Source organism: Arachis hypogaea, chromosome 11, assembly GCF_003086295.3.
Source record: "Arachis hypogaea cultivar Tifrunner chromosome 11, arahy.Tifrunner.gnm2.J5K5, whole genome shotgun sequence".
Taxonomy (NCBI): domain Eukaryota; kingdom Viridiplantae; phylum Streptophyta; class Magnoliopsida; order Fabales; family Fabaceae; genus Arachis; species Arachis hypogaea.
Window position 1 is genome coordinate 148,565,116 of NC_092046.1, and position 24,375 is coordinate 148,589,490.

Sequence of the window (24,375 nt, forward strand, 5' to 3'; positions counted from 1 at the left end):
TAGTTTTAATTTCTGTCTTTTTTCATTATTCCATTATCTTCTCAAGTGATGTACAATAATTTAGTTCCAATATTATTGTCTCTGTTTGGTTTATGTAAAAGCTAAATGGGATTGGAGGAAGAAATGACGAAATAACAAAAGATGGTGGTTATTATTATTATCTAACGATGTTGTACGTGCAACAGCAGCCGATGATTAAGAAGGCAGAGAGGAACGGCGGCGGCGGCAACAGCAGCAGCTGGAGCAGAGGCATAGAGGAAGAGAGACTTAAGATTGTGGACCTCAGTGGCATGTCTTTGGACTCTCTTCCCAACCCTTCTCTTAACTTGGCCACCATTTGCAAGTTGGACCTCTCTAACAACAATCTCGAGGTACAAATACAACAAATTAGATAATCATTTAATGGTGATACAAACATTTAGATAAGAGGATAACTGCTTCAAAAATGCAAACCATCTAAATTTATTATCTTTAGTTATTATTTTTAGTAATCAAATTAATCTTTTAATTTAGTAATTTAACAATGTATTTTTAAGTTACATTTTTAAATATTAAAACTAGCAGAATTTATTATTTTTAGTCAATAATTAATTATTAAGTGAATATTATCTTACCCTCTCTAAAGTAACATGTAAGTTATTAGTGTTTGGGAGGCGTAACGACGACCACGAAGGAGTACAATGGAAAAGAGTAAACGTAGTTAGAGAGAGTTGGAGTACCTTTTCTAAAAGAATGATTTGGGAAGAAAAAATAAGACACTCAATGAAACGGTGAAGCTTGGGAGGCGAAATGACGACAACGAAGGAGTGAGGAGAAGTAAACGCAATTAGAGAGAGTTGAAATATCTTTTCTAGAAGAATGATCTGCGAAGAGAAAATGAAACACTAATGAAACAGTAATGCTTGGGAGGCGTAACGAAGACGAAAGAGTGAAGAAGGTAACTCAAAGTTAAAATAAACACCCAATTAAAATATGATACATCAAAGAGGATAACTTACATGTTACTTAAAAAAAAGTAGGATAACATTCACCTAATTATTAATATTTAAAAATATAAAATAAAATATGTTATTGAATTATTAAACTATATAAACTAAACTAAAAAAAGTAAAATTAAATTAATTGCTAGTAACAATGAAAGACAATAAATTTTGATGGCGCTTAACATTTCTCTTTTGCCATTAACGATGATATGATGGATTGTTTGTTCCTTTGACATATTGACATGTTGTGACAGAATATTCCGGAGTCGTTGACAGCAAGACTGGTGAATTTGGTGGTGTTGGATGTGCACTCCAACCAGCTTAGAAGGCTACCGAACTCCATTGGCTGCCTGTGTAAACTAAAGGTCTTGAATGTAGCTGGAAACATGATCCAATACCTTCCAAAAACAATTGACAATTGCAAATCATTGGAGGAACTGAACGCCAACTTCAACAAACTAATACAGCTTCCAGAAAATATTGGTTTGGAACTCAAAAAGCTGAAAAAGTTATCAGTAAATTCCAATAAACTCCTCTTCCTTCCACACTCAACCTCAAACCTCACCTCTCTCAGGCTCCTCGACGCCCGCCTCAACTGCCTCCGCTCTCTCCCCGAAGACCTCGAAAAACTCGTCAGCCTTGAAACCCTCAACATCAGCCAGAACTTTCACTTCCTCCGTTCTCTCCCTTGCTCCGTCGGTCTTCTCTTCTCCCTCGTCGAACTCGACATCAGCTACAACAGAATCACCTCCTTGCCTCCTTCCATTGCCTGTCTCAACAAGCTCCAGAAGCTCTGTGTTGATGGAAATCCGCTCATGTCGCCGCCACTAGAAGTGGTGGAACAAGGCCTATATGCCGTGAAGGGGTACCTCTATCAGAAGATGAACTCTTCGTCGTCGTCGTCGTCGTCGGAGAGCCCGTCAACGAAGAAGAAGTCATGGGTTGGGAAGTTGGTGAAGTACAAAACGTTCAATGGAGGAGAAACAAAGAGGAGGAGCAGCCATGAAGAATGCGAAGGTTTCGTAATGCCGGATTATAAGCCCATTGATAGTCTTGCTTCACCGCGTTACATGGGAATCTTCTCGCCTCGCCGCCTCTTCTCGCCTCGTAATTACTTCACCAACTCATGAACAATTCATTTCACTTCTTCTTCCATTTTTTTTCTTTTTACTACTCGGCTCTTTCTTTTGCTCCATCAACAATTGCCATTTTTTATTCTCTTAGAATAATTTAACGACGATTATTCACAGATAAACCAAGGTGTCTATGATTTTAATTAAGATATCATCGATCATCATTTACTCTATCTCAAACTTATCCTTTAATTAGTTTCATCCAATTGAAGATGTTGTCAAAGTCATACAGTATGTGTAGTTTGATGCCAGAAATTTAAATGTAGTTATAAATGATATTCGGTCTTAATTCAAATGAGTGAATAAATTTTGCCTCAAAAATATTATTTATACACTAAAATTAGTTACTAAAATTAATCAATCATATATATATAATCTAATTCATTTTTAATGTATATTATATACTAATAATTAATTTTTATTTGTGTTTATATATATGATGAAACCAATAGGAGTGATCGGATATATCCGCATAATTAAACATTCTCTTTTTAATAATATTTTTATGTAAAAAAATTCAATAAAAATATTTCTTTTATACTTTTAAACTTATTTATTCCTAAAATATTTTTAATCAAACTCTTTCTAAATAACAAAAATAAAATAATACAATATATGAATAATAATTACTAACTAAAACATACAAACAAGTAAATATAATATCAAACATATATATTTATTTATTTTTAATTATTATTGTGCGGATCTGATCCACGGATCGGATAAGCGGATGTAGAGCAGATATCCGTAATTCGATCCGATCCGATCAATTTGCGGATCGGATCGTATCCGCAATTTTCGGATCGGATGCGGATATTTACCGCGGATCTGCGGATACGATCCGATCCATGAATACCCTAGAAACCAATCTGTATATGGATGATTTGGTTCACAATTTTCATTTTTCTCTGGCTTCAATTTTATTATAGGATCAAATTCTGTATTATTGTGTAATTGGACATACACATTACCGGATACAAAAGTACTGAATATCTAAACATACGACATTCAATTTTAGTTACTTACAAAAGGAATCTCTTGACTACATAATTTTTCTGTCTGTAATCTTAATCATTCAGGATCTGTATTTAACAAAGAAAACAAAATTATATTTATATTTGCGTCATGTCTTAACTAATAAGTCGGCCAAGGAGGGCGTTCCCCACATGGGTCCCAGAGTTCCTTGTCGAAACCATTGTTTACACAAACTTAGTTTATTGAATAATTGTCTGAGAGGTACCTGGAACAGGGACAACATTCATGTGCAATATAATGCTGCCAATCCATTTTTCTCTTACTACCTTCCAAATTGGAACTCATAATATAAAAAGGACAAGACACCCTTTTGGAGTTGCACGTGATCAGTGACTAATACACAACATGTTGTACTCACAACTCAAATTGATTCTTCTTGTTTCAATTAATTTTATATATATCTCATTACGGTGATCACTTGTGTGTTTCTTAAATTCTATCTTAAGCACAGACACCGCTGATTCCTGTTCATAAGCATGGATGATATTGGTGAGATTATAAGGAACTTGGACACATGTCATGTCTCTGATCTAATCTCATTACTTTGATTAATGCATTATTTTTGTCTTATGTACCAAATACAAATGATTTTAGAGTTATCTATCATTTCCAAGAACCTTGCGTTGGTCAATCAATACATATGCTTAAAAGTTGGTTATAGTAGGTAATCAATAATTTTTTTGAACAACATGAACGATGAATTCTAAAATTGATCTAATTCAAGTAAAATACATTAAATCCTCCAAATTACTCATTTAGATCTTAATATTAGAATAATTATTTATACACCTAGTGAATTGAACATCTAATATATCCATTGTTTACATTGTTTAATATTTTCATTGTCTACCTATATTTTTTTTTTAAATTTTCATAATAAAATACTTGAAACAACGTATAATTATTACGGATATAACCATTGATATTACCTTTTTCAATTAGCTTAAATTATTGTTACAGATATTAATAACATGCAAGAAGTTAACATGAATTAATAATTGGGTAAAGTATATTTTTTTATCTCAGAAATTTGACAAAAATTTTAAAAATACCCCTAAGTTTTATTTTGTTTCAATTTTGTCCCAAAAGTTTTCGATTTGCATCAAATATACCCCTAACGGCCAAATTTTCAAAAAATTTAAGACCAATCTAACAATAATAGATGAAAATTATGCTTGATTTACTTGTGTTGAGGGTTGTTCTTATAAAATTGTTGTTGAATTGACCTTAAATTTTTTTAAAAATTAGCCGTTAGAGGTATAATTGATGCAAGTCGAAAACTTCTGAGACAAAATCAAAACAAAATAAAACTTAGGGGTATTTTTAAAATTTTTGTGAAACTTCAGGACAAAAAATATACTTTACCCTTAATAATTTTGCTCCAATTAGAGCCGTTTACTATCATCTATGTAAGTCACATGGCTTGTAAAGACTAAACTAGAGTTGAATGTTATTAAATATTTAAATTTATTGGAAATGCGAATGTTACCATGATAGAATTGGCGATGCATAAGTCAATGAGTATATTTTAATATTGTGAAGATTAATATTAGTATAAAATGTAGAGCTTACTGCTAATGACGAGTTTTCGTGCCATGAGTTCAGGCTTTTAATTAATTTCAATACTTAGAATGAGGCCATTCTCTTGAGTCTTGACCAGTGCTACCGTTAATCAGCTAGCCAAGTAAAATTCTTATATTAAATTGCATGATACCATTTGCTACATTGATATTGGTGTTATCAAAATTCAAAATAAAAATGTGAACATCTCTAATTAAGACTGATCTATAATAGCTAGAAATTTTTGCAACAAATAAAATCAAAACTTTGATATGAATCAATAGTACTATACTACTATATATTATATCTTGTACAGCATCACACACTTGTTTAGTTTCTTCCAAGATAATAAGTAGATAGATTCTGATTAGAGTCCAAGGAGCACGTAGTAAAGAATTGTTATGGGCAATGCTACCAGCATTCCAAATATAACCCTGCACATATATTCTTAAGTCTTAATTAATATAATCACATTATTAATTAACTAAAAAAAACTCAAATATAATCAACTTCACGTGATATTAATAACTAAAAACTGTTAAATAATTTAACTGATTTGACTAAATTGACTGCACCTGAGTTTCTACCAAAAAATAAATACGACTTACGCAGTGCTGAGGATATCCGCGTGGAGATTGTATTCTTTGGCGAACACAAAGGGAACAATACCCTGGGGAAGTGCAGCCTGATGAATCAATGGTTTAGTTAATAATAATTTCATTAACAAGTATATATATTATTAGGTGAAAACTCAGGTGCAGTCGACTTCATGTGAAGTTGAATGAAGTTGATAGCTGAGAATCATTAGATGAAACTTTAGTCAAATCAGTCAAATCATCTCATGTGGCTCTCAGTTATCAACTTCACGTGAAGTTAATTGCACCTAAGTTTCCACCATATTATTATTATTATTATTAGGTAATTGCATGCATTGACCTGAACAATTGCAACATGCAGTAGAACTCCTCGAATACCAATGCCAATGGAGGTAGCAGCAATCACAGCTGGACCTGTCAAGAACCTAACTGCCATAGAAAACGCGGCAACAGATTTTCCACATGCAATTATCTTCGGCTGCAATGCCATGAACAGACCTGAAAATTAAACCATTAAACAAAGGCAACTACTCTCATGAAGATGCCAAAAACATCTTTTCATGATGATCCTTGTTTAAAAAGTATAACTTATTTATTTAGCAACACTTTAAATAAAGATAACACTTTTACTTCAAATAAAATCAAGCCCTACAATCTATCATCCAATGATCAAAATGATGTATCTTCACATGATGATAATCATTAAATCTTCATTGGAGTAGCTACCTTAAACAAAAACATACAATACACAAAGAAATTAATTAAATGGTTTGAGCAAGAGACAAATTAAAGACAAGTACCTAGACTGAACATGGCCATTCCAAGACCTGCATCAGAAAGTATAGATATGGATCCTTTTACAATACTCGGCATTTCTATGTGAAATCTAAATGATATGAGAGACCATGTGAGTCCCAAAAGGCTTGAATAAGTATTTGGATTTCTAATGAGTTTCCTCCAAACCATGATGAGGATGAGCCTTGTCATCACACTAGCCGGCGGCATGTGTTGCTTCTTCTTTGCATCTCCTTCTTCCATCTCCACCACCTTCTTCCCTCCTCCTTCCTCAATCTCCGCCTCTCTACGTGCTGGACTCATGTTCTCAATCAACTCCTGCACAGCTGCATGCATCCATGCACACATGTATTACACTCTCTACTCTCTCAAAAATCTAAACTTTACGTAAAGTTGATAACTGAGAACCGTGAGATGATTTGATTTAATTTTCATCTAACGATTCTCAACTATTAACTTCACGTTAAATCGACGACTGCACCTAAGTTTTCACCAGTTAGTTATTGATAGAAAATAAGGTGCAGTTAACTTAATGTGAAGTTGATAGCTGAGAACTGTTAGATAATAATTTAGTCAAACTTATCAAATTATTCAACGATTCTTAATTATTACCTTTGGAGGCAAGAGTCTCTGGTGTAACCGCCTTATCAAAATCCGTAGATGCAGCACTATGAACAGCTTGTCTGAGATTCCCCTCAGAGACTGGGGAAGCGCTTGAACTCCATACAAACATGTGCAACTCCTTGTTGTTAGGAGGAGTAGTTCCGCTGCCGCTATCTTTCTTCTTTAAGCCGCTTGTAGATCCTGAAAACATAGGGTTCGGAGGCGGATAAGAAGAGTTGAACAGTTCGCCACTCATGCTTCTCGCTCCTCTTTTCTTATTATGCATCTTCATCATCATCTCTTCTTCGAAATTCGATGTCCTCGGCGTCGCTCCTTTGGAGTCGCCATTGGTGTAACCGTGTTTGGGACTGGGTGCTTTGCTTGCATTAAACATGGCGAAGAAGTCCGTTTGATTGAAACTGGAAGCTCTGGGTGTTGGTTCCCTGGATGATTGAACGGAATAGATCTCAACACCGGTGAGATTGGAAGCTCGAGGAGTCATGGAAGTTAAATGAGACTTGTTGAAGGAAGATATCATGGAGGAAGCACCTGATCTCTTCACCACGACATGAAGCTTTCCATCTTCACCAATCTCTGCATCCGCTTGCAGTGGATCCCTGCCGTTGAGCGACACCACATCGGAGTCAACCCTGAAGGAGGTGATGGAGCCTGCAGTCTCCGGGAACTGCTCGGAGATAAGAAGCTTAGCACCTCTGTATTCGAACATGAAGAGCATGAGAGTGTACCATATAACGCTCTGCAACACAACGATTTGGACCATGAGGCTGCCGGAGAAGTCGCCGTACATGGCTTTGAGGAGAGGGATTCCCATGACGAGTGTGTTTGGGAGAGTGGAGAGTGAGAAGAGGGTGATGGTCCAATCCAAGCTACCGTGTTTTGTGAAGGTGTTCCATAGAAAAAGCGCAGCCAAGATCACAAGCTTCTGAAGAGAATCAGCTGCTATGAAGTGGTAGTTCATGGCGTAAGGGTCATTGGAGGAGATGAAGTGGAAAGAGAGGAGTGGAACTGCAAACACCGCAACGAAGCGGTTAATCCCGGAGCATTGGTCCGGCGTGAAGATCTTCCACCACCGAACTGAACCATATGCTAAGATCATAGCCACATACAGTGGCACAATGGCTGCAAACACATCGTAGATATCCTTACCCGTGATCATGCTGAAAATTATTAATTAAGGTGCGAAAACAAGTTTCATGAATAAAGAGGTTGAAATCTTTATTCTTAGGCCTCTCTTATAGATAGATACATACTTTCAAATTTTACTTTTTAAAATTATTTATTTATTTATTATGACATGATATAAACATAAACCAAACAAGTGGAGGATTTAAATAATAATAATAATAAAAGGGTTGGAATTTCCATGAAGTGGTAGCAGTATAGTATAAAGAAGCTAAATGCTACTAACTCGGCGGCATTGTAGTGGTTCATGCACATGTGAATTGGGCAGTATTCAGTGATCTGCGCTTGCAGCAAAGATCTTCTTCCCAAGGGAATCATATTATTTTAATGTAAACAATAGTTTTACTCTCTCTTAGCCTTAGCTTATGTATGAAAACTAGTTTATGACGTGCTCTCTTCCAATAATTGCTCATCTAACTTTCTTTTACTTCTCAAAAACAAAACAACACCATACGCAGATCGTCCATCTGTTGTTCATTTCTTTGGGTAATCATTTTTTTTTTAACCATTAGTTCACAATTTAGTAATAATATATGTTTCACTCTTATTTTGATTTAGTGTTGTTGTCCTCCATACTAACTTGCATTGTTGGTTTCCTTTAGGTTTTATGAACAAACATAAATTATGACCAAATTCCATGATTTACATAATAAAATTGATGATAAATTTGCAGTTAAATTTCTTTTAAGATATTTCGGTCCGATTTTACTAGATAGACAATGACTTTCGTAAACAATGTAAATAATAAATTTTAGAATTGGTCTAATAAAATAAAAACATACTTACATGATATTGAGTTGCAAATGTTTCATATATGTAAATTAGTAAATTACCTTAGCATTTTTAATTAAAAAAATAAGGCTCAACACACTTGCTAAGACTGAAGAAGAATAAATATTTATTACTAGAGAAAGTCTTAGAGACTAATATTTTTATTAAAATTTAACTAATATTTAACTATCAAAAAAATAGCGTATAATCTTACATTATTAAATATAATCTCACATTATTAAAAATATTAATAATAATTAAGTAATAAATATAAATTATAAAATATACTGATTCTTTAGCATTATTGTTTATTACTATTCTATCGGACAATATATTGATTATTAATTTATTATAATCCAATATATCATGACACTTAATCTTGCTATTATCCATTTTTTAAACAATTCTCTTATCTATAGTGATACGTGCTTCAAATGTTCGTGATATGAAGAGTTCAAGAGTTATTTAGAAGATATTTTAGTTTACATTTTTAGAATATTTTATTTAATGTATTTTGATTTTGTTTATTTAATTACTAGATTGGGCCTTATGTTTATGGGTTTTAGGGTTTTCTTTGTTTTAACCTAATAAGAGATTATAAATACCTCCTTAGCTATTGTAGTCGTAGCATAGAATTTTTAGAGGTTTCAAAAACCCTTTTTGGTTTCGTGATGAAACCATGGTGTGGACAATTGAGGTTGAGGAGTCCCTCTCTTGTTACTTCGGGGAATTGAATAGAAGGTTGAGGAGTCCCTTCGATTCAATTTCCAAACTATGGCGTTGACAAGTTAGGTTGAGGAGTCCCTTTCTTGTTGCGTCAAGAAATTGGGTAGAAAGTAAAGTGATTCTCTTTGTACTCAATTTCAATCTATCATTTTTGTTCCTATTTCAATTTTAATGTATTTTTTTATTCAGTTTGAATTCTTGTCTTTATGTTTATCTATTATTTCCGTATCATATAGAATGTATAAGCTTTAATTATCTATTTAGCTAGTATTATTGACTTTCTAATACATCCATCATTTTTACAATATCTCTAATTTGTCGTTTAAGTATTTGTTATTAGACAATACTATATGAACAACGCAGGATTCGAACCTCCGATCATTATTTAAGCAAATTAGTGAGTTAACCACTATACCAATCCAAATTAATTATTTTTTGAATTTTTTTATTAGTGGATTCTAGTATATGACTATGCTATATGGTCATTATGCAAGTATTATTAAAATTAAAGTCATATTTTTTTATATTTCGATAATATTTTTTTAAGTAATATTTTTAAAAAAATATTGTTTAATAATAAAAAAATGTTACTTTAACTTTAGCAATATTGTTTGAAATACCATAGTCATCGTAGTTATGATGCACAGATACTGACACAGATACAGAACAGGATATGACACGTGAATTTTAAAATCTTACATGACACTGGGACACGCATACATATAAAATATAAAGTATTTTTTAGATAAATTATAATGATATGTTGATATTTTATTGATATTAAAATATAAATTAATGTTTTTAATTATTTTTAATGTCTTATTTTAATTATATCAAGTATTTAAAATAATTTTTATTTTAATAAATAATAATATATACTATATTTAAATTTATTTTAAGAATATATGTTAAGAATAAGACTGGCCACATTGACACGTGATGGTATTTAGGTGTGTTTAGATCCGTCCGAAAAAATATTTTTTATTTTTTATTTTTTATTAAAATACGGTTGGATACAACAGACATGCGTGTCAAATGATATCGCATTTGAAATGTGTCCGACACGTAGACACAACAATTCAGTAAAGTGCCCATACTTCATAGCACCGTAGTCACTATAACATAGTCATGCTAGAACGGATTCCTTTTTATTTGGGTATATAAACGGGGCAAAAGCCCAAAAGAGTTTTCCAAGTTATTAAGCTACCTCTCTCTTATGACAAAAAACAATGATTGTCCCTCTCGTTTTCTTTTCCTGGGTACTCAATGTTAGCTTTATACTTTAGGCCTTATCTTTGGATTTCGTTTTCTGGGTGGGAAGGCTCAACAGATAACAGCCCAATACAATAAAAGCTTTTTGCAACGAAGTACATCTTGGTCCATGATATTTAAGGTTAACTAAATCTATATTTTCAATTGACCAAAAACAGAATGTTTCTTACAATTTTCTCATATTAACATACTGAAAACACTTGCACATCACGATTCTTTTCTTCTGTATTCATTATGCATTTTCTTTTTTTCATTAGCGAATCCCAACTCATAAACACTTCTTAAAACTTTACTCGAGCTTTTATATAAATTTGTTGGGTCATATCATGATGGTTGGATTGATATAAGAAACAGGAGAGAAAATAGCTTATCTAGCTAGTTCCCATCTCCCTGTTTCAAAGTGACATGTATTTTCGTTGTAGTCCACATAAATAAATTTGGTAGCGTTTGGTGAAGAGACAGAGACGAAAAGATTGCGACTGAGAGACAGAGACTAAGAGACTGAAATTATAATAAATTTCAATATTCTATTTGGTGCAAACAATAATGAAATTCTAATTTAATTTGTACAAAGGATAACATTGAAATTAATTAATTGAAATGAAGGTATTTTATGTATAAAATATTATTAAAGTTTTAGTCTCCATCTCTAAAAATTTTAGTCTTCTATGTCTCTACTTTTTGAAAGTACTGAAATACTGAAAGAGACATAAATTTTAATACCAGTCTTTGAATCAATAAACATGATACTAAATCTATGTCTTAGTATTTCAAAATAAACGCTTTGAGTCTTGTCGGACATAGGTTCAATATTAAAATGGAAAATAGGAATTAAAGTAGTGGGACTCGTTCAAGTCATTATACATTGAAATTTCTTCTTCAATAGGTGTAGCTGAAATGGCCGTTGGTCGTAATAATCATAGGTTAATTTAGTCAAATTTATTAAATTATTTATCGACTCTCAACTGTTAACTTTATATAAAATTAATTTTCTCTGAATCTTTAGCTAAAGGCATGAAAGAATTGGAAAAGGAAATTGCATGCATTTACGAGTTACAACATTATTGACTATTGAAGAGAATCCCACTTATATAGTTTTTCACGGAAGATTCAAACTTCACGGCACCTGCAGGTTCTTCGTCTACAAGGTTACGTTGCTCACCAACAATTTGTTTCCCTGGACCACTTTCGTACCTAAATATCAATTGGTTTGAGTTTACTTAGAGATAGTGCAAATTAAAGAAGAATTTCTAATAATAATAATGTGTTTGGCAACCGTATTTATTGTTTGAATAGTGACCCCTTCCCAAGCTCCACGTGCTTCGAAATAAAAACATATACACATACTCCAATTTGGTTGACGCGCACTCATGTGCTTCTCTTTATTTAAATAAATGTCGTACAAATCTTAGGTCAACCACCACCACATGCATCTCGCCCATTGGACTAATCCAACGGTGCTTGATCGTCCTTATTCATCAACTCACTATGGGCTTTAAGGTTTCAATTAAATCAAATTGGAATATTAAACATCTGGCGCATCATGAAAAGCATATTATTATCATTATTATTATCATAGAATAAATTCTTATCATCGGCTCTTGATCCAAATCAAATCAAATGGGTGTTACTTTATACGATTTCATTTCAATTTACAATTTATTCAAAATAGCAAGAAGTGCTACTCCTCCTCCTATTTTATTCCCATATGGTTGAATTGAAGTGACAAAAAAATCAGAACATTGTATTTTGGTTGACATGCCATCATAACGTTTCTCTTCCTCTATGTGATGGCTGCACAAATTAGACATTGACCTAACAAAAAGATTCAAGTTGTGTACTCTTGATTATGTTGTTTCATCTTTATTAATATTATATAATTTAAATTTAATTAGTCTATAACTTCTATCATTTTATAAACTTATAATTAAATTATATATATATATATATATATATATATATATATATATATATATATTAGATTTTTATATTATTTTTAATTTAATAATTAAATATTTTTTATTAAAAATATTAAAATGAACTTTTTAAAAAAAATATATGTTCAAAGATCTAATTAAAATTTTAATTATAAATATATTTAATTTATAAAAAAACATTTAATTAATTTTAATATTTTTTACATTAAAAATTAGAAACAATATAAAAATTTAATTAAAAAATTATAAAAATATAATTATAAATTTAATAAAATTATAAAGATAAATAAAATAATTAAATCTATATTTTACTTTTCTCATTGTATTGGGAATCCAAGCTAGCTATGAAAAAAAATTAATTCAAAATTAAAGCTCCATTATTTGCTAGTTGCTGCTTTAATAAGTAGAGATATAGTCAACGATAGGCAAAATGACAAAAGGAAAAAAGATAAAGGGAGAAACATCCGAGGAGGCCACTCCACTAATTTTATATATTTTGTTAGTGGACTATAGTACTATACAGTGTGGAATAACAAAGCTTTTCCATCATGGCCGATAAGAAAATAACCCCTCACTTAATTTAAAAGTAACAACTTGCTTTTTAAAGACTTGAAAAGTTATTTCAGTAGCAAATATTATACATCGTTGATGTGATTTATGCAGAGTCTCCTGTTCACCAACAAATTCGCATTAGTTTTCCTTTCCTTTTCTAATTATTATTAAAGCGCACCAAAGTCAAAACCGTATCACAAACGTCTCTATTTTTTATATATATTTAAACTACTATATATATGCTATGTTGAATAGGAGTCTTAAATTTATTTTACCTATTACCGTAAATTAACTTTGCAAAAAATTAAGAAAATACAGCAAGGTATTAATTGATTAGCGTGTTGAAAAAGGAGTACGTGAAAGTGCGTTGACCATTTTGGGGTTAGAAAAAAACTTAAGAAATGAGGTATTAATTAGTTAGTTAAAGGAAGATATGAATTATGATTGTTTAGCAGTTTCGTAGGAACAAGTGGGGAGGACCCACCACGAAGTATTAATGAATCTGGACCGTTGGATTGAAGAGACTTGTTTGACTTTCCCAACCCCCAATCTCTTTTATAACAAGCTCTCCTTCCTCTTTCCCTCTCTTCACCACAACCCAAGATGGAGTCACAGATTGCCATACAAGAAGCTGCTTCCGCTGGTTTGAAGAGCATGGAGCATCTCATCCGACTTCTCTCTTCACAATCCCCTTCTTCTTCTTCTTCTTCTTCTCACGATAATCACTACCGCATCGATCTCAATAACCGTGACTGCACAGAAATCACCGACTTCACAGTTTCAAAGTTCAAACAGGTTATTAACTTGTTGAATCGCACCGGTCATGCTCGCTTCCGTCGCGCACCTTCTCAATCTCAACCTCAGCTTGACCAATCAAAAGTCGTAGTGCCACCTCCTCCTCCTCAGGGTTTGACTCTAGATTTTGCTAAGCCCGTTCAGGTCAACCAGCCATCAATTAATAATCCAAATAACCACTCAAAGTCTAAGAATAATAATAATAATCCAAATACATCATGTAGCACATCGCTTTCTCCTCCCATGTCCACCACCACCTCCTCCTTCATGTCCACCATCACCGGAGATGGCAGCGTCTCCGACGGTAAGATAGGTCCTTTCATCATCGCCGCTGGGAAGCCTCCTCTCTCCTCATCTCACCGTAAAAGGTGTCACGACGCCACCCTTTCCTCGGGAAAAGCCACATCCTCCTCCTCCCAGTGTCATTGCTCCAAGAGAAGGTAATTAATTAATGACTTGTTTTCTTCGACTAAGAAGTGTTCTGTTAGGGTCAGCAATTGTTGTGATTTATATCCATCAAATAATTATCAATGATGATTTTAATGATGTGAGATTTTATCTAAATGTTCACCTTTTTTTGTTGGTTATATATTGACCAGAATTCAATAAAGTTGCTGGTCTCCTAGACATTTTCTTAAATTTAAAGTAAAAACGTAGGTTTAGTCGACTTCACGTGAAGTTGATATTTGAAAGCTATAAAATGATTTAACTAATTTGACTAAATTTTTATCTATCGACTTTGAAGTATCAACTTCGTAACTAAATTTTTATCTAACTACTCTTAAAATTACCTAAATTTAAATAATAAAATTAAATTGGATAATAAAATTATATCATTTTACAGGAAAACCCGTGTGAAACGAGTGGTTCGAATGGCGGCAATAAGCTCAAGGATTGCAGATATCCCAACCGACGAATACTCGTGGAGGAAATACGGTCAAAAACCTATCAAGGGATCACCCTACCCTCGGTATTATTTTATTCTGTTAATTAGGAAAATGAATTATGATTATTTTAAAAGGTGTGGATGTTAATTTAGTTTTAATGTTGGATGGTGGCAGTAGTTACTACAGGTGCAGTAGCGTGAGAGGGTGTCCAGCCAGGAAGCACGTGGAGAGAGCACAAGACGACCCCAACACGCTCATCGTTACTTACGAGGGTGACCACCGCCACACCCAAACACAACCACAACCCGTTGGATTTTCCCCTCAGCATCTTTCATCAACGGCACTCACGCCTGCCACCTGAAATTCACCTTTCAAAATATCCGAGGCAAAGTCAACTTTTGCCTTTCTTGTCACTTTTGTGGACGCCAAACAAACGCTCGTCTACAACTTGATGTAAATTTGACACCAAATAGTATGAAATACAAGTTTTCTCTTTTTTTGACATTCCTTCTTTGATGAGATTATTCTTGTGATTTTATATTATTGGGATATCTAATGTAATTCCTCATATCCATAGGATGTAGGTAGTAGGGTGTTATCGGTTCGGTTTTTATAGAGTATCAATTAATCGGTTTATTGTTTCTGCAATAATCGAACTGAATCTAATCGAATCAAAAATGGTTTGGTTTGATCGGTTTTTTTTATTTTTAAATCTTAACTAATAGAAAATTAATCTTAGTAAAATGATATTCAAAACAATTAATAAACTGAAATAATATTATATTACATTCAAATTCAACACAATTTCAATTCATTCCAATAACTAAACATAAAACAAACATATTTGTTAAGTCTAAAATTTTTATTTCAATGCATTACTAAGCCACTTTTTCAATTTGGTTCGGTTCGATTCGATTTCTGTCGAACCAACCAAAAACCGAACCGAACCAATTGATTTAATTCAAAAAAAACTAAAAAAATCGATTTTTTCGATTTTTTATTTAGTTGTTGTAAGTTTGGTTCGATTTTACGATAAATTTCGATTCGGTTCCGTAACTTACACCCCTAGTAGGTAGGATTGAAAACAAACAGTGTGGGTGGCAAAAAAAAAAAAAAGTCAATGGTCGGGTTGAACAAATGGAGAATTGGAATAACTTTTATGTATGAAGTGGGACAAGTAAAAATACGGGTCTCACGCCAGCTAATTCAAATCTTCTCACCATTGTGACTAATATCAATATGCCTTAGATTAAATTAAAGTGTCTCCACCAAGTGGATTAGTGGAAGGAATTCATTTCTTAATATAAAAAAAGAGTCCTCTGGCTTTAATCTTACATACTCCTCCTGTATTATATGCTTTCGTAAATTTCAATATCCCACCATACTTAAATAATTATTATTCCCTCTTAGTTTCAAAGGTACTCACATGAATTAGACAATAATAATGAATAATGGAATAATCCTCATCAGTCGTCACTTTGCCTAATTTTGTTGGATTTTGTATTTGACCAGTATTAGCTGGAGAAGTCAAATATAGTGCATGAATCAGGACAATGAAGCTAATGTGAAACACAATTCACATGGCGCTCATGCATGGTCACACTTCCTAGTCTCAAGTTCGCAATCACAGTTAGGTCAAATGATTTCTCATATGGCCCCATTTAGAAACTTCAAATTATCATGAGCAATTCTTTGAATTCTACACAACCCTTAATATTGCATACGCTTACGAGAATTGATCAAAATATAGAAAGATTACTTCAATCTAGAAGGTGAACAACATACTTTCTAGGTGACCATGGAGTAGGTGATGAAATTGACAACTAGCATAATATTAGAGAGATAATAATCAAAAGTATTTTATTTAATTTAATATTTATTATTTTATACATGTAATATTTTTAATTATATATTTATTATGTTTAACATATTATCTAATTATTTCAATAATAATTAAAAAAAATATAAAATAAAGCAAGTAAATAATAATTAAAGAATACAAAATAAAATAATTTTAGATTATATTAATATGATTTTTTTATTTTCTTCTGAATATTTTTGGACAAATAGCAACTCCATGAAGGTTATTATGTAACAATAATGCTAGGAAATTAAGAGGGATCCAACCAAAATTTTGTCAACTCCTATTGGATTGGGACTCCGAAACCAACTTCACCTCAACAACATCCAAAATTCACCCAAGTAAATAAAATTAACCCTAACTAAACCCTTTCATCTCTTTTCACCGTTTCACCATAGCAGAACTCCAAAACCATCCACGGCGCGTAGTGTCACACTACCAGGTTCATCGCGTGACGTTTTCTCCGCCGTCAACAGACGCAACGCCTCCGTCCACCACGTGCGGACAACAGCCGACCTCCAAAGCTCGCTCCAGAACGTCGCAACGCTTCCATCCCGTCAACGTGCTAACTGGTGCGCTAATCGGAGTTTCGTCCATCTCTACCGTAGCGACGTCGTGCCACCCAGGTGCAAGGAACAAGGGGGTTCTCCTTCTCACCAAGAGTGTGTCGCTATTGGCAGCGCCATTAAAGCCTCCATGTTCTGCTCTGACAAACGCAGTAGGACGTCCCTTGCTCAAGCCTCGAAACCTCGCTTGATAGAACTAATTGGTTAATGTTTAATAATTGGTGTTGATTGATGTAGGATTTTAGTGGATGATACTTATTGGATGTTGCCTTTGATTTGGGTATAATTAGAGAATTGTTAGATGTTGCTTCTGATTTTATCTGTAGGTTTTATCAAAAGGATTTGGGCATGGTGTTTTATAACTGTTTTTTGTGAATTTTTGTGTTTTTATATGAACCAGGAAGTTGTATTGGAAGCCTACTCAAGCAGCTTTGACATCCAGTTTCTACCTTCTAACACATAGCTTTGAGGCTAAGAACATGTGGATTTTTATAACAAATGTCATGCACAAATCATGTTTTCATTTTGCTAGATGATCTTTTCTATTATATTTGCATTCTTTAGGTGGGAACTATTGAATGTATACATTAACTGAATTTGATTCTCGGGAGACAAAAGTTGATTTTCTATTATGCTTTATGATGTAGTGTTCTCTCACCTGCTTAAGGATTGAACTTGGTTTGCATATTTTTTTTCCTTTATTATTATTTGCTTCAAAATATAGTTTAATAGGATTGTGTCTTTGATGTGCACAGCAATTTCATACTGATTTAAGAAATAAGCTATATGTTCACTATTTAAACTTGAACTAAATTGTTAACATGTTTTTCCCACTACATGAATTCATGTTTGTATGGCTAGTTTAGTTTATAGTATCGGACTTGTTAGCCAACTTTAGACCCCAATTAATCTCATTTCACTTAGAATTGCTTGTGAACAAGTTGAAGACAAATTTCATTCACTCGAATTTATTTTATTTTTTTAGGAATAAATATGGGACTATTTGAAATGACAGAGTGATAGCTTTAATATCCTATATAGTAAGTTAAGACCTGGTACTATAAAGTTTTGATAACATATGGACATAAAATTAAAAAAAAAAGAATAAAATAAAGTTGAGTTTTAACATTGTGCATAGAAAAACGAAAATAACAAATATTATGGGAAAAACATAAAATAACAAATAAGAAAGATGGGCATGACAAATCTTGTAGAATTTACGCATAATAAATATAATCCATTAGACCATTATCTTTAATCTTTCTTCTTTTTGTTTTTGATGGGTATTATAGACAATAACGAACGATACTTGGTTAGTGTTGAATAATTGGTATTAATTGATATAGGGGTTTGGGCACCATAGATTAGACTTATTGAATGTTGCATCTGATTTGGGTATGATTAAGGAATTGTTAGATGTTGCTTCTGATTTGGGTGTATATGCTATTATTTGATTGGGGTTTTATATAGCAGCAATAACAGTGTATAATTAAGGACTTGTTGGATGTTGCTTCTGATTTCATCTACAGGTTTTATTAAAGGATTTGGGCATGGTGTTATGTAACTATTTCTTGTGAACAAGCACCAGGGTTGTGTTGCCGAAAAGCCAATCAAGATGGGAAAAAAGATAAAATGATATTTACCGTTATCGACATGTCATTCCACATGATCCTATTTGTGACTTACAGCTACTGTTGCCATTGACAAAAAGTATTAGAGTCGCGATACTCGCCCAGCTACATTCATGACATGATGAGCAAGCTAACTAAAAACAACGCCATTGAGAAGCTTGCGGAGATTGATGAAATCGGATTCGGATTCTTGGGGCTTGTTCCGAATTGGTCTGTGAAGCAGGCCATCATAGTTCACCTGGCCGAATCGTATGAAGTTAAGACAAGAACTTTTATACTCGACGTTGGGAACATCCGCCTCAATGCCGTTAATCGGGCGGAATTTCGTGGTAAGTTCCGCTCTCTGAATTACTTAATGTGCCACAGGCATATTCGTGTAAATATCATTGGGTGTATATATTTTACCTTGCACTAATGCATCGACATGTTGTAGGCGATCCATTTCCAACCCTGGATGACAAAAATCCGGCCCACGTGGCCATCAAAAAGAGGTTCCATAGATGGATAACAAATGAACTCCGGGATTTGGTTTATAGCTGTCCTATGGCAAGAAATCAGATGGGATGGAGTTTAGGAGATATTTCCTACTGGTGGTAATGAAAATGTTCCTGTGCCCTACAACACAACAGATAATTTCGCCATGGCACATTTACCCCGTCTTGGATATTCTGATCCCAGAAGATTCAACTGGCCGTTGCAAACTCTAAAGTGGTTCGACACGACAGCCGAGAAGTATAAGCTCAAAAGGAACAAAACTTGTGAGGGCAACATATTCGTCATGCTGGTAGGATGCATTCAATGACTATTAGTAAATTGAGCATGTCATTTTTGTTATAGAGCATAACTTGTCCCCTTCTTCTGTCCAGGTTCTCTATTTTCAGCAGTTGTAATATGGTCAGCTTGACAACTGTCATGAGCATGAGTCATGGCTTGCTGCGTGGATCTCGGAAAGTCTAGAAAATAAGGCGCAATATGTTATTTCCGAGGTACTCATTTCTTTCTAGAAATCGGATACTTTATGCCAGTATGTCAGTGGATGCTGCTTCTGAGAGGCATCATGATGTTTCTTTTCTTTGCTAAATGGTTGTTTTTACATATGTTTTTCGATTTTAGATGTGTTAGGTAGTTGGGGATGACTTCGTTTTTTTTAAGATTTGAATGGTTTTTTTTTTTTTTGTGTTTCGGATTTTTTTGTTGGTGATACTTGGGCGTTTGATTTTGATCCATGATTCTTTTCATTTCTTAAATCAGGGATGCCTCTTGACTAGAAAGGGAAAAAGTAAAGACGTAGAAGGCCGATCACCTCAAGCTAAAAAGAGAAAAGCAAAAAAAAAAACACAACAAAAGCATGGATGAAAAGCTTCGGTTGCGCCAGGGGTAAGCACATATTTACGACTTAGCATGTTAATAAATTGACTTCATTATTGTTAATTTGATTCACGCTATTTCTACAAATAGGGAAGCTCCGTCGATAGAAAGAGCGAGCAGGAAGCAATGGAAAGATGACCAACTGGAAGCACAACAAATCCACCTCCAACTAGAAAATGCTCACGGCGGGCAGAGAGATCGAAAACTAGCCTGAAAATGAGTATACGTTTATGGTTGTGTATGGATTAAACTCTGGACTAGCTTAAGTATTTTCAGAAGGTTGATTTCAATATGATTGGATGTTTCTTTAAGTAATATATTCGATGTGCATAAAACAAATAAGCAGATCAGCTACCAAGAAAATAGGGGGTTAAAAAGGACCGACCACATAGGTCCGACTCAAAATCATCTGAAGAAAAAGATCTCCCAATGAGCCCAGATGATGATGAGGACAATGAGCCTCTTGCTAAGAAGAGGAGCCGATTGTTTCACCAGGGAGTTGACTAACAAAAAAGAAGTTTGGAGACCCCCGACGGCAACCTCAATCAGGAAAACACACCTCATGAAACAACTGACTCCAGGGTTCCCGATGCAGGCACACTCTCCATAACACTAGTACAACATCAAGAATGGGAATTTGACGGGCAAATTTTCTATGCAAAACTCTTTTTTTGGGTCTATTTTGCACGTTAGGGAATTAGGAAATGTACGCATACAAAATTTACTTTTCTCTAACATTGGTTGATTTTGATGCAGTAATCCTGATTTCTTGTCAATGCGAAACCTGGAGAGCAAAAGAATATGAGAATACCTTGAGCAACTTCAATACACAGAGCCCCTGTAGACCGTGATGCCAACCACTCCATCTTGCAGGACACTTAGTCCACTGAGCCACCGGATTTCACCTGGAATGACTCAGATGGAAAAGAACCATACCCAGTGTACTCTTATAAAGGTGCATCCGTTACTAAAAGGGCGAAAGCTCGACGAGGGTGATGAAGATCGAGTGCGACAATGGGCTGTCAATGTGTCGTTAGGGGAAGAGCAAGCTGTGGCATTGTATGAAGGAAGGCTACATCTAGTATTGCTCCGAGAAGACCTGTGCACATTGCAACCCCGTCGTTGGGTCAACAGCAACGTAAGTAGAACATACTAACACTTTGCTAGAATGAATGGAGTTCTTAATAAATATAATCTCTCATAAAATTGACCCTAACCAATTAAAATTGACCGTGCAGATCATTTAGTAGATATGTTTCACCTTTAATGACTCGAAATCATCACGGTTTAAGGATGACTTCTACTGTATTTTCCCAGGAATTTTGGTCTAAATGATTTTGTGGATTTTCAGTGTTTAAGATTTGTGTACTGAAACTAAATATGATTGTTTTAATAGGAAACAGTGTTGCAAAAAGGAACCTGGATTCTTTCAGGGAGGTCCCTACCTTGAGTTATGTGGGGCTGGGTCCTCACTTCAATGCCAATTCCAGATATTTTGACAAGGTAGCAGCTTCCAAGAGAAAATGGGTAAGTCACTGCGCTAGATGACTAAAAACTGTATGATTCTTGCCTCTTATTCTAGGTGTTTGATGCCTTTGAACGAATAAAAAAACAAAGCATAAGAGTGTCGCTTAGACACAATATGATGACAGCTTCCAAAGAACTGATAAAACAAATAAAAAACATCCAGTTTTCTAAGAGAGAAACCATCTGTTTGTGTATTGAAAAGAACATCCACTGACTAGGTAAAAAAAAAACATCGACTACACTCCTAAAAAAACACAACAACCAAATCAAACCGGCAGAATTACCAACAGTGAATAAATAGGCAATATGCAACCAATAGACAGGAGTTAAGTTAACGATAACGGACCTATTAGCCATCTGTTCTGACATAGGTCGAATTCTTTGATGAATCCACCCCAATCAACTTCAGAAGAGTCAGCAGAAGGAGAATTCCACACAATGTTATTCATCTTAACATTCAATTCTCCGTACCTAGCGTAACCTCCAAGCTTGAATTGTGACTTCTTCAGTATGTGCCAGATGCACCATCGGTGGAAAGTATCTGGTAGGACCTTCCTAATAGCACCGGCCATGGCCTTGCACTGGTCAGTGATGATCCCCCTTGGCGCAGTCCCGACGCATCTCACCCATTTCATGAACACCCACTCAAAACTAGGGATCTCCTTGCTCCCAAGTAAAGCACAACCAAGAAGAGTATATTTCGCATGGTGGTTTACACCGACAAAGGATGTAAACGGTAGACCATGCCTGCAAAAATACCAAAAACAAATGACAGACCCAAAAACAAATTAAAAAAATAACTGCTTTTCTGATTGACCCATAAGTATACAGACCTGTTTCTTCTGTAAGTGGTGTCAAACGACCCACATCTCCATAATATTCATACGAAACCCTACACCTTGCATCTACCAAGAGTGCGTACCTGAAATTATTAGCATCGTCAACATCTATGGCATAAAAGAAGTTGGGATTGATCTCTTTCATTCGAACGAAATAATTCATCATCTCCTTAAAGTCTGCATTGTCATCAGCACATTGGAGATTGCTTGTGATGTAATTTCTGACATCCTTTTCGGAAAAACCCAAGTTTGAAGACCCACCAACCTCGTTTGCCAATGCTAGATACGTTGTTGGGTCTTATGCCAGCCTTGTCGTTATCTGTAATGACGCACTTAGCATGCATCGTCAACTACTCATGATAGTAGACCGCTTTCTTAGCCGAACAAGGGTGAGAATGCCTCAATTCTAATCTAGACACAATCCAACTTTCCTTCTCCCTATCCATCATGACATATATCCTTGCTCTGCATCTCATGGTTGTAATTCTGTTTGCCCGAGTTACTGCCTTCAATCGAGACTCCCGATAACCTTCTCGCGTGCAGTGAATAGATTGATTAATGGGTATCTTTGATTCCTTCCGCGTCTTGTTAAAATTCGTGTTCCTGACTTTAGTTACGAACCCAACTTTCTTTGCATAATTTGCATAAAATTTATGTGCCAGAGACAACGAATCAAAACACATTTCTATGACTGAAATTTCCTCTTCACTATTCCCGCTCTGATCCGGCAACTGTAATATCAATTCACAAAACCAAATACCAATTAAAAGTATCATTAACGCACTAACTATAACGTGGTAACCAAGGTAGTTAAAATCGCGTTTCAACACGTGAAAACGCACGATTTCACGTTTTTGAATCTTCTCTCCATGTCGATTTTGCTTCTCGTCCAGAACTCACCTGTATCTTGTGGAATCGCCGTGCAAAAGCGCAGAGCCGCCAAAATCGCCGATTTTGCCGCGATGTTGCGTTCAAGATGGAGGAAGCTCTTTTCTTGGCCCTGATTGCAGCCCAATCCAACCCAATAGCCTAATTTGAATAGAAGACTATGGAAGATGGGGAGCCCTAGCAGACTAGCAGTAAATTCCCTAATCTCTTAACCTTCCTCATCACTTTACAGTTTATCTCCATGGCAAAAATTGCAAAATTTCACCTTTCTCAAGTCTCTCAATCTCTGACTCTATCTCTCTATCCCTCTGAAGTTTGAATTTTCCGTGACCAAAATTCCCAATTTGGAGTGTCACCGACTTGCCATAAGGTTTGCTACCGTTGTTGTCGAATCAGACTGGTGGTGGCTAGGCTGTGTGAGCGTCACTTTGCGATTGTGATTTACGAGATTCTCTGGCTCTGCCTCTTTGTCTCTGGTTCTCTGGCCCTACCTCTCTAGCTCTGGAATTTGGATTGTTGCTCCTCTTCTCCTCTCCTTCACTGGTAGTTCAGGTAAGTTAAAAGCTCTTTTTTAATTTTTATCATCTTCAATGCTCAATCTGTTGTTGTGCTTGTTTATTATTGATTATGTTGCAGGTTGAATTGATATTACCTTTGTTGGCTTATCAATTATATTGCAGATTGATTATATTGTTCAATCTGGAATATGGTTTTATGTGAATTATAGTAGGTTTTCAAATTGAGGTTAACTTATGTGTTCATGTTTATTGCAAGCATGTATTTCATATCAGTATGCTGTATGTATATGATATAGCTTTTGTATTGTTTATTGATTTTTCTTCTTTGA

The 24,375-nt window shown here is 34.5% G+C and overlaps 3 protein-coding genes and 1 long non-coding RNA gene across 7 annotated transcripts; 3 read left to right on the forward strand and 1 right to left on the reverse strand.

Moving 5' to 3' along the window:
- Positions 1–167: 167 nt before the first annotated feature.
- Positions 168–2,334, forward strand: LOC112724131 (plant intracellular Ras-group-related LRR protein 6-like). The gene is made up of 2 exons (XM_025775394.2): positions 168–371; positions 1,238–2,334. Exons 1-2 carry the CDS (start codon positions 168–170, stop codon positions 2,111–2,113), a joined length of 1,080 nt encoding a protein of 359 aa, XP_025631179.1. The 3' UTR covers positions 2,114–2,334.
- A 2,485-nt stretch (positions 2,335–4,819) lies between these two features.
- Positions 4,820–7,973, reverse strand: LOC112723614 (auxin efflux carrier component 2). 2 transcript variants are annotated; one of them, XM_025775046.3, is made up of 5 exons: positions 6,715–7,973; positions 6,108–6,428; positions 5,648–5,805; positions 5,320–5,396; positions 4,820–5,145 (listed from the first exon to the last, which is right to left on the reverse strand). In XM_025775046.3, exons 1-5 carry the CDS (start codon positions 7,880–7,882, stop codon positions 5,079–5,081), a joined length of 1,791 nt encoding a protein of 596 aa, XP_025630831.1. In that variant the 5' UTR covers positions 7,883–7,973; the 3' UTR covers positions 4,820–5,078. The 2 variants fall into 2 exon arrangements, 1 of the variants encoding a protein (XP_025630831.1); XR_011867998.1 differs by lacking the exon at positions 4,820–5,145 and having other exon boundaries at positions 5,648–5,785.
- Positions 7,974–13,608: 5,635 nt separating this feature from the next.
- Positions 13,609–15,350, forward strand: LOC112723615 (probable WRKY transcription factor 11). Of its 2 annotated transcripts, none has more exons than XM_072207789.1 (3): positions 13,609–14,401; positions 14,806–14,931; positions 15,023–15,350. In XM_072207789.1, the coding sequence occupies exons 1-3, from the start codon at positions 13,770–13,772 to the stop codon at positions 15,207–15,209; spliced, it is 945 nt and encodes a 314-aa protein (XP_072063890.1). In that variant the 5' UTR covers positions 13,609–13,769; the 3' UTR covers positions 15,210–15,350. The 2 variants fall into 2 exon arrangements, with proteins under 2 accessions (XP_072063890.1, XP_025630832.1); XM_025775047.3 differs by having other exon boundaries at positions 13,612–14,401; positions 15,026–15,350.
- A 1,464-nt stretch (positions 15,351–16,814) lies between these two features.
- LOC112723616 (uncharacterized) lies at positions 16,815–24,375 on the forward strand. Of its 2 annotated transcripts, XR_011868000.1 has the most exons (6): positions 16,815–19,235; positions 19,340–19,690; positions 19,773–19,892; positions 20,158–20,283; positions 20,365–21,412; positions 21,671–24,375. It is a non-coding gene; the product is annotated as an uncharacterized lncRNA (long non-coding RNA). The 2 variants fall into 2 exon arrangements; XR_003163123.3 differs by having other exon boundaries at positions 16,820–19,235; positions 20,365–21,688.